General features: G+C 38.0%; 1 protein-coding gene across 41 annotated transcripts in view; it reads right to left on the minus strand.

The window, feature by feature from the left end:
* LOC139968844 (uncharacterized) overlaps nucleotides 1-17,644 on the minus strand; it is a 188,241-nt gene that overhangs the window by 92,666 nt on the left and 77,931 nt on the right. For all 41 annotated transcript variants that reach the window (XM_071973368.1, XM_071973353.1, XM_071973346.1 and 38 more), the window contains one exon: nucleotides 13,059-13,160. In XM_071973368.1, coding sequence (XP_071829469.1) covers nucleotides 13,059-13,160 — 102 coding nt within the window. The remainder of the gene's footprint in view (nucleotides 1-13,058; nucleotides 13,161-17,644) is intronic.

A 17,644-nucleotide genomic window follows, 5' to 3' on the forward strand; every position in this document is an offset into this window, starting at 1 on the left:
ACTATTCATATGCACAATCCCTCTTCTTAATTCCCCCTTTCAACTTTACCACTTCCTCATCAAAGTTACATCCACTACCCACAGCTAGTCCTATTACAAGAAACCTGAAAATAAGTAATTAAACATGAATATTCATGATGTTAGGAAATCTCAAACCTTCAATTCTATTTGCCACAGCTACGATATTTGTACAACATGTCTACCTTGATCATTTATTCATTCAATACCCCATCAGTTATCAACATCCCTGTTTACATATATCCATACTAAATGTTCTTCTTGGTGAATTATAAAAGCCAAGGAAATACATTCTTTTATTCATGAAGATGAGTTTTCCTTCCGATATCCTTAAATTTGTGTCTGATTACTGTGATATTTGTGTGATCAATATCAAAATAAATATTCATGAAAACAGGAAATTTGATAACATATGGCATCATATTTCCTTATAAACTATTCAAATGATTCCTGATAAACAAGGTATTTTTCAGCTACTTGAAGTTTGATATATGTGCAGAGACTAAACCATGACCTCTCATAAATGCATAACTGAAAACAATCAATGAATATTTATCTTGACCTTTGAACTGTTGAATAATATAATCGTTATCTTCTTAGTCACAAGATACAGGTCTGAACACTACCGCAGATGTTTGACAGTTTACAGGCTATGACATTTGTGAATGTAAAGACATTATAGACAACCATGGCACATACAGGCAATAAAACCATACCATACTACTTAATGGCAATTAAGCAGCATACAATCTTGGTCACAAAGTTGCCCAAACAAAAGTATTGCATGTAGAGTTGAAATAAATTAGCTTCTGTGTATGTACAGTATATGTAGAGTATATGTATTGTCAGTAAACACTGCAGGTACTACACACAAAGGGATAGACCAGCAACAATTTTATTCATATGCCTGAACCTGAATCTAAGTATTTCTATTTTTCCAGGAATGGAGAATTTATCCATGGAAACGGTGATCCGTACGTACACCATTACATGTTTCTGCAGCATCCATTATCATTAGCAAAGCATACCCCGTCCCCTTCTCCAGTACTTGTGACACCGATAATGTCATCTCTTAAGTGCTTAATACGCATCATGTTTCAAGAATGAAATTAATTTTAACGGTCGTAACTAGAGTCCCCACAAAATTTTAAGATGCTGAAATTGCTTTCGGGTTTGGCACAAAGTGCTTTGGTGGGGAAAATTGACAGAGTTCAATTAGGAAATCAAACTTTACATCTCAGTGAGATGAAAATGCAAAGTGGTAGCTGTTGAAATACTTGTCCAAGTCTGGATAGGAGTGCCCATTTACAGATCACTTTCCGGCATATTTGTGGCTGAGGACAATACTGCATGATGAGCGAGCTTTCACCCCATTTCATTATGAAGGTGACCAGAATTGGACCAAAATTAAGTTTGCACTCAGGGTATGTTTTAGAGTTATAGTCTTGCACACATAGCAGATTTAAAGTTTGTCTCTTTATATTGTACTACAAATCTTTGCACTTGTATAGCAATTTCACCATTTTGCATCTAGCCTTTTCTGGATGGGATGTTGGATAAATTGTTCCCTGATGCTAAAAAAGAGTTGCTGTAATTTTTTAAAAATGCCATCATGGACACTCCGACTCTCTACATTATTTCCACATTTGAAGGATATATATAAGAACATTAAATGACTTAAACTTAGAATTTTAGACAATCAGAACATTCAATGACAACTTTAAATGACTCGACGAGGGACGAGTGGCTTTGTGAGAGGACGTAAAACAATTGCTGATGATTAAACATGAGTGACCATTTTTTGGGGGTTAGTCTCTAGCATATTTGGCGGTCTTATTGATCCTTATCCACATACAAGAAGACACTTACATTCGTTCCCTCTCAAACAAGCTTTTAGGAAGAATGCCGACTGACACGGGCTATTAATTATACAAATACCAGGTATTTATGAAGAAAGCATTTCCCTTGGGACAAACCGTATATAGCTGCTAAAGGCACTTTTAAAGCTTATATGACACAAGGAGTCAATTAAGTAAACAAAAGAAGGTATTATTTTACCAACTCTGAAAGTTTTATATTGCTGATTGGATAAGGTGAGCATTGAGATAGACCAATTAAAACAGCAAATGCAATTCAGGTATTTATTTGATTTCTGGGTATAACATGGACACCAAGAGTAGCCACAATATTTAACATAGGCCTTGTTTAACGTTAGACCACACGCAGTGTTGAACTTCTTGCTCTGTGTTATAATGTTAACACTGATTAGAACCCACAAGTTGAACCCTGCGATACACTAGGATCCAGGGCGGATAGCACCCTATGCTCTGTGTTAAATTTGCAAGGTAAAAGCAGCTTGGGGTTGACCCCGGATCAGCCAGCGATGACCTTTTACTTCCATTTCACACATACGCATACTTTGACACGATACTTAGTAGGCTTGTAGACACATCGCTGCTCATCACACGGAATACGGCTTGGCGACTTTTCCTTCGCTACTACAGTAACCTCAACTTCCTGTTTGGTGATCATGAGCGGGGACGGGCTTTGATACCGAGCATAGGATCTAATGTACTGTAAACATGCAGGGGTTAAAAATCAATCTAATACCGAACACCGAGCACAGGGTCTGATCCGTAATGTAAACATAACCGAGCATAGCTACCCATTACCAATTAGGCTTCCCTTGTATGATCACCAAACTCTATCGCAGGCTACGCTCCATACTTTAGCAACTTGAAGCTTCACTGCTTTTCATTATATCCGAAAATTTAATAATTTAGGGATTATATTTATTTATTATTTACTATGCCATCAATCACATGACATGTTTTTATTTTGTTTCTGTCAATTTAAATCTAAACTAAAGGTTTAACAAGTGACAAGGGAGTATTGTCTGTCTTCATTTCATTTTCAACTCGAAAATAGACATTTCTCAGAAAATTGAAGCATACTGTGATTTATTAATCCCTTTCTTTTCTGGCATGCAAATATACATAAATTAACAATTAACAGTCCCATTCATTCTGCCTTGGGTTTTCTTGAATTTCCAAAGTTTGTAATAGATTTTTGTTTTTCCCTAAAACACATTATGTGGTTATTGATTACTGTGTGCATGATTCAATGTCAGTGCATTCCCCCTTTAATGTGATTCTTGAACCTATGTACCCTGACTATATACTCTCTCGGTGTTCTTTGGCAATTATCTTCAAGATTTCTTGGAGAATGCTCTTCAGCGATCCCCGTCCTACATTTACACGGAAGGTCAACATACAATTCAACGCTGTCTTAAAAGCCTCACAGCTGGGAGCTGCCATGGATGGAGGCATTCTTGTATCATTATATTAAAGGTTATTAGCAAAATTGGTAAAAAATATGGATTGTTATAATAATCAGCACAATCAGTGACAAGGACTGGCAAACAAGAGGTATTTTTTGATATTTTGCAAAAGTCACCAAAACTACCTAGCTTAACTGAAAATGAGATTTTGAAAGTTTCAAACACATTTTTCTTCTTCTTTACCTGAAATGAAATTAACTACATTCAAGTCGATGAAATATCATGTCGGCGAGCATCGAAATGTGACCAACATCAAAGCAGCAAGCATGCTTAAGAAATGGTTTGGGTATGAGTTTTGTAGCTGTTAGCCATTTCCAAATAGTTCCATTCACTGAAAACATATTTCTCAAAGATTAACCTATTTCCCCTAATTTAAGCTTGGTTTCCATGACAACTACAATTCCTGAAGTAGGTGGATCTGCCTTCAAGGCTGCCTCCATTTACTTTCATGAGACAGATTAGCACCAATAGAAAGGAGTTAAATATAGTCATCATTACCGATAGTTCCTCTCCCTGGATGCGAGTTGCCTCACAAATTTCTGAACATTCTGACAATGGACAAGCTTGATCGCAGGATTCCCGTGAATCTATCTAATTCATAGTTTAAAGGGATGGACTATAGATTTCAAGGAGCCAAATATAAATAAATTTAAAAAAAAAGAAAATGTATATATACCACCCAAACAAATGTGTCCAAGTTGGCTTTGAAACAACACTCTACATTGAATAATGTAGGTGGTAATTGGATTAAAACTATCGTTAATAATCGACTCCACTCATATAAGTAAATGATAACGATGGAAGAGTGGCTGGGCAATTATAAATAGGGAGAAGATCAAGGATAATCGAACCAGTGCTCTTAGGAATACAAACTAGCCCTGTGCTCTTCTAACTGAGCTATGCAGCCCTTAAATTACTGGGGATTCCTACATGGACATTTCTCTGCTTGGGGTGGAGGGGGGGTACAAGTCAGAAGCCATGTGACAGTATACCTTTCAATTCCTGTAACCGAGGATCAAGCCCCGTTTACTGGATATAAAGCCCAGACAGGGGCAGGGAATGGAAGGGATTTCAAGAAAAAATCAGCTTTTTTTATGTTTATCTACTTGAATGAGTAAATGAACGAAACAGGAAACTGAAAGAGGAAACAAACAATAGTTTCGAATGAATAAAGGTAAAGTAGTTTTGGCTAGAAACAGGATTCAACCGAGTGACCTCTGGACTGCAATAATCTACTTATTAGGATCAGAAGAACTGTCAACAGATTTAGTATACAACAAATAGCCTATAATTTACTCAATGTCTGGAAGATGACATAGCTTAGTGACTCATATTGATGATAAGTTTCTACCTCTAATACAAAGTACTGCTTAGATACAAATAACCATTATATAATGGTCACTTCAGAGGGACTGCTAGAAGTATTCTGTACTGTATCATGTTTACAAGTTCAGTTTGACAACATTGCTGGGCACTGTGTGTATCATTATAAGCACCTGTGCTATGAGGGATAATCTGCAATTACTATCTCCCCCCCCTGCATCCTTGCCCTTCCACCACACCCTCCCCCTTCCTTGTTGACAGGACAACTTAAAAACCTATAATAAGTCTGGGTCTATACACATGTTAGTGCAAGTTCACATGAATATGACTTGTTTTGCCTCCTCTCTCCCAAACAAAATAATTAAGTTTACAAATTTCGTCCCATTTCTCCTCCTCCTCATTATCATCATCCCCCCTCCAACCTCCCAACACCCTACACTGCCCCCACCTCCCACCTTCTTCAATACCATCAATGTTTTGTTTAAAACTTCAAAGATTTCAGGGCATGTGAAAGATCCACTGAGAGTTGACAAATATCACAAAAGTATATTTTTTTTAAATAACTTTTTGAGAAATGAGCAAATTGGAATCATCAATTTTGTACGTAGATATATACCCTGAATATGCTTTATGGTCTGTTGAAAAGATAAAACCAAACAACTTTGTATATATCCATGCAAACAGAACTGTAGGGTTGCCGAGGGGGAGGTGGGGAAGAGGGGAAAGATTACCAAAACATTTCTTGATAGAAAAATATCTCAATAAAGAAGGTTGTAAGAAAGACAAAAATATATATATGTATATATATCAAACCTCATAATAACAACCATGAAACAATCCCTTCATTAGTTGATGAAATATCTGATCCAGGGTCTGTTGTTGCTCAGCCGTACTGAGGCTCCTTAAATATCGAGCACGTAACTCCGTCTGGGTCGTAGGAAAATAAGTCTTGGTCGTACAAGTAGCCATCATCGTACAAAATTATGATCCAAAATTTTCCCCAAAAAATTATATACCGTACCGCTTTGAACCGGAGCGTGCCGCAAAACTAAATATCAACCAGAAGACGAAGATGGAAAATGAGAGGCAGATACCAAAGGTGAATTTTTCCTTCTCTTTGATCGTGACAGGTGGCCGCCGCAGACGTTGCAGGAAATTAAATGAGTTTGCGTAGGTAAAAAGATACCACAGTGGCTATGAATTTTAATAGCTAATTTTGGGTCACTTTTCATCTCCCAAATGATTTCAGACTTTCGACTGATCCTCTCTAATCAGGGAAATTCTATATGTTTGTCTTCCAAATTGCTGTGAAGTGCACGGCAAACTTTCGAATCGAATCTCAAAAGTTGGCTTTCCTGATGAAATCGTGGGTATACTTCCAACGACCGCTGTTTAAATGTCTCTATCTAAAATTTATCGGGCAACAACTCCAAACGTCAAGACCGATATGAAGCTCTTTTTTGTTTTCCCCCTATTGAATGATATTACATAGGCCGGTGCATAGATAGTCGATGTTTACCAGGCCTCCGCATTACAGCCAACTTAGCTGTGCAATGAGCAACCGCTTATGGTATTAACGAAGCCACTTGGCAGGGTTAATCAATACTACGCACATGGCTCTATTCCCATTCTCCTTCGCTTTGCTCGAGACGACGAAGACACCGGGTCCTTCTGGTCAATATATTCCACTCTTGTTTACCCTACGCAGAGGTAAATAATCAAGATGGCAGCGAAGGGGTCGCAAAGACTACAACTGCTACTGATTCCTGGTAAAAGTTCAAGACAAAATTGAAACAGGGAACCAATTAGACGGAAAACTACAAATGCCTGGAGCCAGAGAAATGAGAAAACAGACATGGAAACGAAAACCAATGAGAGAGAGAAACGTGTTCCTTGATAAAGCGAGTTTCTCACATGGAAATTTGACTCGCTTACTCGGACCCCGGTCTGAGGAGGAGGGAAACAGATTGGTCTGGGGATGAATTAGGAAGACACCAGAGAAGATTAGCACTACGGCGTTACATATGTGGAGGCCAAATTTCCGAGATGCCAACGTGAAAAAAAAAGATTCACCAAGAATGCGATAGAAAATGATTGATTGCTCTTCTATAACGTAGTACGGGATTAGAGTCACTTTCTCGTTTCATTCATTGAGTGATCGACATGAGAATACTGTCCGCTTGGAATTTTGAAATCTCGATTGCTGGCAATTTGCTTGTACCTACAAGAATTCCTCTCTACAGAGCTATGCAAGCAAGAGATATATTTCATATCTAAAATATGCTTCAAATGAGATCATCATCCACCGAAAGCAGCCTGAGATAACTTCGCTGTTGAGTACTTTTTGGTAATTCTAAAACACAGACCTGACTGTAATCAAGATGACAGTGGGTGTTCCAATACTTATACTGAAATGTTCTTTTCCATAGTTTAGCCACACAAAAATGGCACCTAAAAAAACCTTTTTTTTAATGATGTTTGCTTCAACTTTTAAAGTTTTTGCTCAATCTCAACTGGCTCTCTTCCACAATCAGTCTCATCAGATAAGGCAATTCTTTCCAAACTGCTATGAAAGAGTTGCTCCTTGCCTTTCCATAGATTATCGGCCCTCCAGGAATTCTGACTGAAGGCACACACACACACCTCTGGCTCTCTTTCGATATTGCAGCTAGAGTGATGGCCAAGCATGCCGACACAAGGAACATAACCACTTAACTAGCAGGTTGTCTTTGGTAACCTTTAAAGATCGAGCATTAAATCTGTACAATTTTTACATCCTTACTTCTCTCTCCTTTGCATATAAATTAATCTTCCTGTTTCGCCAACTTTTAATCAGGAATTTCCCATGTAAACATCCACATTAATTGGGTAGGTTCTATCTGCTTCGGAAGGAAGTGCTATATACCACCGCATACACTCTTGCCGTACTTTTGTACACAGGGCACTTCCTATTGAAAGATTTTCAAATTTGAGACAAGCGGGAAAACTTTGCGAAATGAATCATTTCTATTTTCGGGTCATCAGAGCCATCCCCTCAACCCCCCCCCCCCCCCTGCTTACAAAGGTGTAACACTTTCACCAAACGAGAAGAGACAAAAATCTAAAAGGCTGTGGCTACATTTATGGATCAGACCCCCACTCTGCGGTGTTCAGCATCAACTTGTTTTAAACACCCACACATTTACACTACTAGACCAAACGCTCAGCGAACACTGAAAAGGAAGTTGAGGTCTCTTTGCTAGAAGAAAAGGTGGGAAACCGTAAGATGTGGTGATGTGAAGTGCTGCTTATTAGTAATGCTTATTATTATTGTTTCACATTACTCGCATAACAGAGAATAACGTAGGTTAGGATCACTGCTGATCACTGCATGGTAAACACCAAGCTGGGTTTACATTTTTAATTTTTTTAATCAGCAGTTATTTTTATATCACGACGACTACAAATGTGGGAGAAACCCGCAAGGGCTTATGGAGTACAACTTATGCGTCGGGTGGCTTCCAATTCAACACTTTAACTCAAATTTGGAATCTTTTCAATTTTAGCAATGCATTACAAACTGAACACAGAGTGGAACGTCTGATCCTACCTAGATCCCATAGTCTATCCCGCAAGGGTTCGGAAATCAAGGTTTGAAACATGTTAACATTGCACATTTAGACTTCGACATGCAGAGCGCAAAAGTTCAACACCCTAATCGTGGTCGAATGTAAACGGGGGCCAAACTGTGGACATCACTCAGGGCAACATGACTATGAAGGTTACTGTCATTTTCTCCTATATAATCATTTAAATATGGTTTTTAATGTTGAAACTTCATGGTGATGCACTCAATCACTGAATTAAAGACATGGTCTCTGATAAGCAATACCTTTAGTTTTTCTACCTCCATGAATCCAATGCCAGTAACTTTATCTTTCTTTCTTCTTTTTTTCCTTTTTTTTTTTGTAAATAATAGTTCATTACATTATCACCATTTTAGATAGTATAATTCTGGATTGAATTAAAGCATCAACTTTCACTTATTGTGTGTAGTTGTATGGCTGAAAGGCATACTCGTTGTATCCCTACAATCATAATTTCCCTACCCACCCCTCCCTACATCCTCTCCTCCCACCCCCCCCCACCCATTATTATACCCATCTCACCCAATCTGCAACAAACACAGACCCCAGAAATGCACTTAAAACGGATTACATAGAAAACCTCTGCTGACAAATTTTTCAAACTTGGATTACTTTGCTTTCATTATGCAATTTTGAAAGATGCAAGGACACCGATTCTTATCTCAGTGACCAGTTTACAACAGTGTAGCTGCCCAACCTCACACCACATCCAATCAACACGTTATATTACAGACAGCTGGTGGTGGGAATACAAATTAGTGTAGTGTCTTTACGCATTGAATATTTAAAGGATGCTAAAAATCAATACAACTTTACACATCTCATTTGAGGAGCCAGACTTAATGCATCTCATCATCATCCTCTTCCTCCTACTCCCACATATTAAAGTATATTGATCACTAAATGGCTCTGTCTTTACTCTGCATATTATATACGCAGCCTGCCTCTTAATCAAGAACAGCGGTGATGCTCGTCAAAACCACAGCCTCTCTCTTTCTCTATCTCTCTCTCTCTTGAGGTGTGTTTTTGCAAGAACACTGATGCAAGTAAAAAACCACAAACTCTGACCATGCAGTCCTTGCAAGAATCCAATACAACTGTATAATTGTTCTCTGCTGTCATTTTTTTTCTTTTTTTCCTGGTCAATTCTCAGTGTGGAAATGAATGGTTATGCTGCATACACAGCCATAAGGAGTCATAACACTACACCGGACTTTTTTTGAATATAGCAGACACCTCGTGAAATTAACGCAGTACTATACGCAAACGTCCGTTGGGTGTGGATCAACGGCTTCTAGATTTGCACGATTCCAGAATGACATAATCAGCCTCGATTATCAAATGTGCTTCGTTATTTTCCGAATGAGTACGTCTTCTGGAGAAGTGGTGATCAGACACCGAGTGGTTTGTTTAAGACGGCAAAAAGTATTTAATATTGAGGGAAACATGCTCAGGGGAACATCTGGTAAGCCATATGACGGCAAAAACAATGGTCTTCTGTAAGATGTCGTTTTTAGAAGGCAGTAGTATGAAGGCATAAATGTCCTAGGGTAGCTTGTTATATGATTTAACCTCCACAGAGGGCAGTATTACAGAATGGGACGATGATTGAAACTACACATCGACATAAATGGAAACTGAGAGGAAGTTCATAACACAACAACTCTGGGGCGACAAGTTTGTAAGTTCCGGTCCTTGGGGGCTTTTTAAGCAGCACTTTAAGTTGATTCCGATAAATATCAGTGCTTAGCTCCTACGCTGAAACCCTATCACAATGTAGGTCAGGAACACTATAGTCACATCCATTTTAAATCAGTAGGAAATGTTGAAAACAGTAAAAAAAAATATCAAATTCATTTCTCCCTTGTGAATATAAATTGTAATATATTTTTTAATTTATACAAAAGATTGTCTGAGCGATGAATTGCTGATTATCGAATCATATTCATTTATTGCACACTCCTTTAACTTTCCATTAAACGAAAAAACCATGGCGTTTGTCAAAATCATGTTCCATTAAAGGCCTGTGAAAGAAATTGGCTAATGAAGGATCAATCCATTTAACATTTTCACATTTGGTTTGCTCAAATTAGATAGGGATAGTTTGGGGTGGAGGGAGGGGGGAGGGTGTCACTTACTTTGAGCTAATTAACTAAGAAACATATCAGAGATACATTCAGTCCTTAAACCATATTTCCAAAAAAGTTAATCCTCGATTCATATACTTTATAAGAATGTGTATTATTTTTTTGGACCCTTTTTCTTTTCTTGTTCCCTGCCGTAGGGAATTTCCTAGCAATCATACAGGAACACATACAAAGAAAAATAATTTAATTACTAAAAAAAATTCTACAACCTTTCACCCCACTATTTTGTTAACAATATAGGTGAACTGAAAGTGGATTAAATCATAACATTATCAGACTTTTAAGTACACGAGAAAAGGTATTGTAGTTCTTCAGCTTTGCATTAAAGGTTGGAAAGGTAGCGATAACTCGGACCACCTGATCCGAAAACATAACATAAGAGATTCCTTCCACAATCAAATCAAGTTTACTTTACGGATTGTCAGACATTTTGTCCTGGGAAAATTGGTCCCAAAAATGTGGCTAGAAGACAAAAGAGGTTATATTCATCGTTGAATAACAAATCCAAAAGGAACTGAAGGGATGGACAGCTATGTAGTTCTAGATTTTCATATCGATGTTTTAAAGCAGCATTTTGCGTCCTTTTCTATGATTTTTCTCAACCTCACTGATTCCACTTTGCCATAACGACATACATAACTAGCTAATCTATTTATATTTTACTTCAAATGGTGGCATAAAAGTCGAAAAACTTGCAACTTTCAACTTTGTTCTTCTCCAAGATATTTTCCGTTGGGAACCCAATAAACCTCGCCCATAATATGAATATTTAAACACTACGAACGTCATTGACAGATACGTAATATAACACCACGCTTGATTTGTGTACAGTCTATATGGCAGTTGTACCAGGGAGTTGCATAACAACTCCCTGGTACAACCAACGCGAAGTCTTGAATCTATTTTTAGCAACGGCTCATAACTAAACCTGCATCTCTGATTGGTTGAATTCAAACTAGTGGGTTTGGCGGAATTGTATGCGATTAATTTTAACTGTGAAATTTGTCGAGGACACTCTTCTCATTTATCGACATAAATCGTTAATTACTCGCTAATTAACGCTCTTGGCAGGGTGAAACTTGGATGGTATCTTAGATTGCTGTTTTATGATTGATACATGTAAAAAAATCGATGCACATGTTAAAAAAGTGGAAAAAAGCGACCCAACGCAAAATGCTGCTTTAAGTATAACCTTTCATCGATGATGACACTCTAAAGGTGTTAATTGGACTCTGATATTCAATTCAGTAATTCATGACACATCAAACCAAGTCTCAATTCATACAGGATTTTAAAGTTTTTAATTATTGAATTCTTTTTTCAAATATTTATTGCTAATGGTGCTGATTGTAGCAACTGCAAGAACAGGTGAAGACAACTTTGGCAGTTTAGTGCAATGACAAGCAGAGGTTCTTTAAGTACCTGCCTCTCATCTGTAAACTCTCTGAGGGGTTTATTGGATCCTACAGAGTAGGGGGGGTGGGGGGAATGGCGGTGAACCAAATATACAGTACTAGGGGCAGGACGATGGATTGTTACAAATTTAAGTTTGTTTTAGATGATGTCCAAACAAAGCCTAATTGATCAGATCAAGTATGCATGGTGCTCTAGTATTACCTTAGCAAAAAGAGGCAATTGTTATAGCCTGCTCTCTCCCTCCCCTTTCCTCCTCTTCCTCCCCATTTTCCATTCCTCCTCCCCTTCCCAACTTACATGAATTGACAAATATGAATATGCAGTTTGCAATTCATAGGCCCTACTTGTAGATAACTTTGGCATTCTGCAATTAGTGTTGTACCGATATCCCCAATTTTGGTTTTCCCTTACTGCCCTTACAAAGTAAGCCCAGACGAGCCAAGAGGTTTATTGGCTAAATGAACATGCACCCAGTAGCACCCAGATTTATTTTAAGAATGTCTAACAACTACTTTGGCATTGCTTCCACTTTGTAAGCTCTGTGTGTTAGTTTTCACCATTCATATTTCAAAGAATAAGTTCCTTTCTCTATATAAATATAAACTGTGCATAGCAACTACATTAGATTATAAGAAAGAGTATAATTGCCTAGCAGAATGGTTTTTCATTTGGTAAAATGATAAGGTCACCTGTATCACCATCCATCATCATGTGCACATCCCCCCACCCCCTCCCTCCCCTGTGCCTCCCTTCCTCTACACCATACAGGCCTACACTCCCTCCCTAATGAACTATTACTATTGTCATAAGCTGAAACATTCAGGTCACAGGTTTCATTGACCCGATTGAGTTGACCTACTGACCAGCACCCTTTATCTGTCTCGGTCCAGTTATTACATCATCAACCCTCAACTGTATAGATTTCAAAGGTCACTTGGGTTGAGCTTTGCAAGCTTACAGTTTTCGACTTCCACTCTCCGATTATAAGATAATTAGGTAACAGCTCTCCAATCTGTCTCCAAAATATTTACCATATGAATATTAAGCAAATTTAAAATGTGATATCAACAACCGTTTTTCTAAGCTGTTAATATTTAATATCAAAAATTAAAAAAAATTCCATAAAGGATGAAACAATTAAAATGTGTGTAAGAAGAAAGGGAAACAAAACCCCCAACAAATACATACTGCATTGCTTGTGTTAATATCCGTGCTCCCCTTCAGATATTCCAAGACCTTCTCCAAGTTGCCAGCCCGAGCTGCTCTGAGGAAACTAGCGTTGCCATCAGTCTGTGAGCAAAAAATTATGTCAAAACAAAAAGAAGATGTTAGAAATTGAATTACCCCAAAATGTGGCCAACTCAATGACCTTTAAGCTCTTCATACATTATAAAAAGCAGCCTAATTCATTTCATTTTTAGCTTCTCTACCGTCTGACAATTCTAGGTCATGCGTTATGATTCAAAATTGATTGAAGCCAGTTATGTATCAAACATACAGCCGCCCAGACCCAACATGCAGTTAGATGGTGTCACTATGAGCGTTCCAAACCCGTGGTTAGTTGGCTGCTCGAGCCTGCTGTGTCACTCAAACATGAAAGCTGTGAACCAGTGATTCTGATGAGGCAGAAAGAAGTAATTTTGTTTCAGCTTTGAGCAGCTGCTACTATACCCACTGTACTCTAAAGGATATTAAATATTACAGATGGCAACTTAAAATCAGAAACTACAGGATATATCATTGGGATTGTACCACGATTCAACCGTACTGCCATCTTTTATCATGGAAAGAAAATTGTCGTGCAGAAGATCTGTATGCTCTCGCAATTTAGGAATGGAGAACATAAAGACTTTGCCCCTTTTTCCTACCCCTATAGCCCCTCTCCTCTAACTGTCCATCCCCTGTCCATCCCCTGTCCCTGCCATGTGATGTAACTGGTTGTCTCTGCATTGAAACCAATACATTCATGAAACAATGATAATTCACCAATAAAACATGTTATCTACTGTTTTCAATTTTTTTTCCTCTATTTTTTTATATAGTAATTAATGCCTAACCAGAGAGTCAGTAATATAGACCCAGTTGCTCTCAAATACCCTACAATACAAAATAACATCACTTCAAAGTGTGATTTCTCATCACTACAGGATGAAAGTTAAACCCTGGTTGATATATAACTTCAGATCCAACAAGTCAAGATGACTCTTACAGATATATGAAGGCCTATATTTGGGATCGCCTCAATTGTGAGCAATCTACCAATATTTGTTTTACTGAAATATATCACACGTATAAATGGAAGAGTTTGACATCTGTTCCGTTGTTACCATAAAGTAGACCGTGAATGCCTATACTAACTTAATTGTTCTTGTTAGGCTATGCTATGGAGAACGGTATATCTACAACCGCAGGCTAGGACTGAAGTATTTCGTAGGCTAACAATGTTGCATTTCTATGACAACGATAAATATATATATAGTACAGTATATAACACTGATTGTAGCGTGAGAACAGGTTTCATCTTTCTCTACGCAGTGAACCTGCATCACTAGAGATAGGCCTCTCTTCATTCGGCTATGTTAATGTATTCCACTAGATTTATTACCGTCCTTGGCAGATCAGTGAGTTATAAACACACCTTACTTTGTGAATCATGCCAATATAAGCACAGGTTATAAAGCCTCATTGTGCAGGACGTGTAACAATATCTCGGATAAAATTCAATACATTGGGGGTAGCTCGGAGGATACAAAACCATGGATATATAATACCAGAGAAATACAGCTATTCGAGCAAGCTCGCCTAGAAGAAGACTGTGCATTTTACATTTAACTTATCTCACTGAGCCATATATGTCATTTTAAAAGAAAAGATAAGGCATAAAATGGGATAAATTATCTGTAGTTTAATGTCCATCAAATCTCACCAAAATGGTGAAATTAGGCTGTAAACTTCACAAGTTTTGCAAGTAACAGGTGAGTTTTTTGGCTAGATTACAAGTAGAACCAGTAACCAAGTCATATGTGCTTTACTAATTAAGTAATCGAGCCTAAAAGTTAAATGCTAGGGATTCCCATAAAACCACTTCTTTGATACCAGGTGCCACTTAGAAGCCACATCACCTTGTCATACAGTGTTTCCAAGGATCACATCTCCTCCCCTGCACCCCTCCCCACCCCCCTCCATTTCAATTTGATACAATGCAACATTTTACAGTTTTTGCATAATTGTATATAAATCAACAACAGAAGAGTAACCTATAAATAGGAAATAAACAAACACCTTTTAAAGGTCAGCTTGATCCGCATATGCCACTAAACACAAGTGCCCGGTCATGGAGGTTTGCTGTATTCTGGATACATGCTAGAGCTAAAAATAAGTTTAACAGGCCTTGTTGACTAACAGAAAACCCATCTGTCCCCTTAATCTTACCAATCCTATCACCATTTGTTAGGCTTCTTCAAAATAATCTTCAACGATCATCGAATTAAAACTTCAAAAGGAAGGATTGGGAGGTCACAATTTATGGTTAAATAATTAAAGCAAGAATGTAGAGCAGATAACTTTAAGTCATCTCATAGTCTATAGAGGAAGAAGCCACTGTCATCCTTACAATTGTATTTCAAACTCTCTCTCTCTCTCTTCCCCTCCCCCCCCCCAATCTTCATTCCATTAACAAATGGGTCTGTCCTGCTTAGTTATGTCTAGACGTCTTCTTCTGTAAACACAACGGTAACTATGGACTGAGCCAGGCAGAAACCAAAATCTGCATCAATAAGAAAACAGATCTGGGAGGCTTGAGATATGAGATGGTGCTTTTATTTATCAATGTTCTTTTCTTTCTCTTTTGCTCCACAGCTGCAAGAGATCAGACGAACATTACGAACTGTTTGACCTTTAATACACCCTCAGCACCCCATATAAGACCAACGGTCCTTTATGTCCTTATCACCCACACTATTTAAACCTATCAATTTTAAAAGGCAAATTTTCACTGACTGTATCAGAGATAATTTTGTAACACATTTTCTCGATCCTACGGTTTCCATTACTGTACACGAACGTGCACATCACGGCTATAGAGTAGAACAGGTGGTAAAGTTATCCCATATTTGACATGTAGATAATTACAGTTGAGGTATTTGAAAAGACATCTATGCTGACATGTTGTGTCCCTACAGAAGATTCATTCATCAAGATTCGCAGCATTAACAGTAGTAGCAGGACATGAGCATATTGCATGAGAGTTTTTTTGAGTGCACAATGGGGGTGAGAGAGGGCGGTAGATGAATTCATATAGGGGAGCAATTAAGCCAAGCAATTAAGTGCTTAGACATTTGTCAAGTTTGCAACTGATATTGGACTATTAATACATTTTAATTTACCTGGATCCTATCTTTGCTTCATGGTTTGCAACTTTCTCCATCATCCTACATCCATTTTTTTTTTTTACTTTATCCTGTTAAAAGTTTTTTGTTGACCCAAAATGGCCTTTCACCTTTCACAGAGATTCCTTTTGCCTCCGGCAATTAAAGAATCCAAAGTAGCGAGAAAACCGAAACATTTATCAAATTCACGGCATGAACCAAAGTCAATGGCTTGTTCAGGGGGAGGTGAATGTTGTTGAATACTTAAGTTACGGTCCCCCCCCCCCCCCCCGAGGTTTGGTGACCCCAGATGACCTTCAGTCAGCCTCTGCTAGTATGTGATAACTCAAACTCCAGATCAAGTGCTCTGTGCAGCCAGGATATATTTATACAATGCTTGATTATCATGTTCCACATCTAAACATTACGTTCTTCTTACTGTCTACCCTCTACTCGCTCCCCCTCCCCCTCCTCACCTCCTGACCTTTATCAATACAATTTTTACTTTCCTGAACATCTGTTAAGTCCCTTTAACTTTTGCTTCAATTCTGAGCTAATTAACATATTATTATTATTATTATAAATTAACAACCATCATACTTCCTTGAAGACATGACCGTCATAAATTGATTCTGAATTCTTGCAAATCAAATCTACACAACTTAAAGACATTCATTTTCTGTTTTCAAGTTGCTAAAATATTGACAATACCAAATTTACCCACTGTCACCACATCTCGCAAATTACAATTTTTGGACTAAAAACCTTCCGATGAATGAAGACCAATGCTCTTGAACGAAAGACGTCTGTTTTAGCTAATTATGTTTTACAATGTCTGGTCTCGGTGAGATGAAGTGCTCGGCTTGCCCTTAGCCTGGAGATACTTATAGCCTTGGGGAGGATGACTACAGTAATGAGAGACAGAGACAGAGAGAGAGAGAGAGAGGATGATGATGTGATATACCAACTTCTCTCGGTCTTGACAAGCTGTGCTCTCTCATCCAGAATAGATGACTAAACTGTCTGGAAGGTGCATTACGTTAACAGCAAGGAAACCCGCTGAGCACAGGTCCCCTCACAGCTATCCTCATATTTCATTCCACTTGAAATCCACGCCACCATATGCCATGATATACTGCAGACAACACACACACTAATGCTATGCTCTATACCATTTCATATACTGAGCAATACAGATCGAATCATGAAAAAGAAAAGAAAGTTTCTAACTCTCTTTTCCAATAAAATTAGATATTTACAATATTAAATATTCCAGAATTTATGATACAGGTCAACTTTTCTTTGTACTCGGCATAGCAGCATCTTCACAATTCTTTTTCATTTTTTGATGTATTTCGGAATTATTTACTCTAACTGTAAGTATCACAGATGAACATTTGCTATTTT

The sequence above is a fragment of the Apostichopus japonicus genome, chromosome 6, assembly GCF_037975245.1.
Source record: "Apostichopus japonicus isolate 1M-3 chromosome 6, ASM3797524v1, whole genome shotgun sequence".
Lineage (NCBI taxonomy): Eukaryota > Metazoa > Echinodermata > Holothuroidea > Aspidochirotida > Stichopodidae > Apostichopus > Apostichopus japonicus.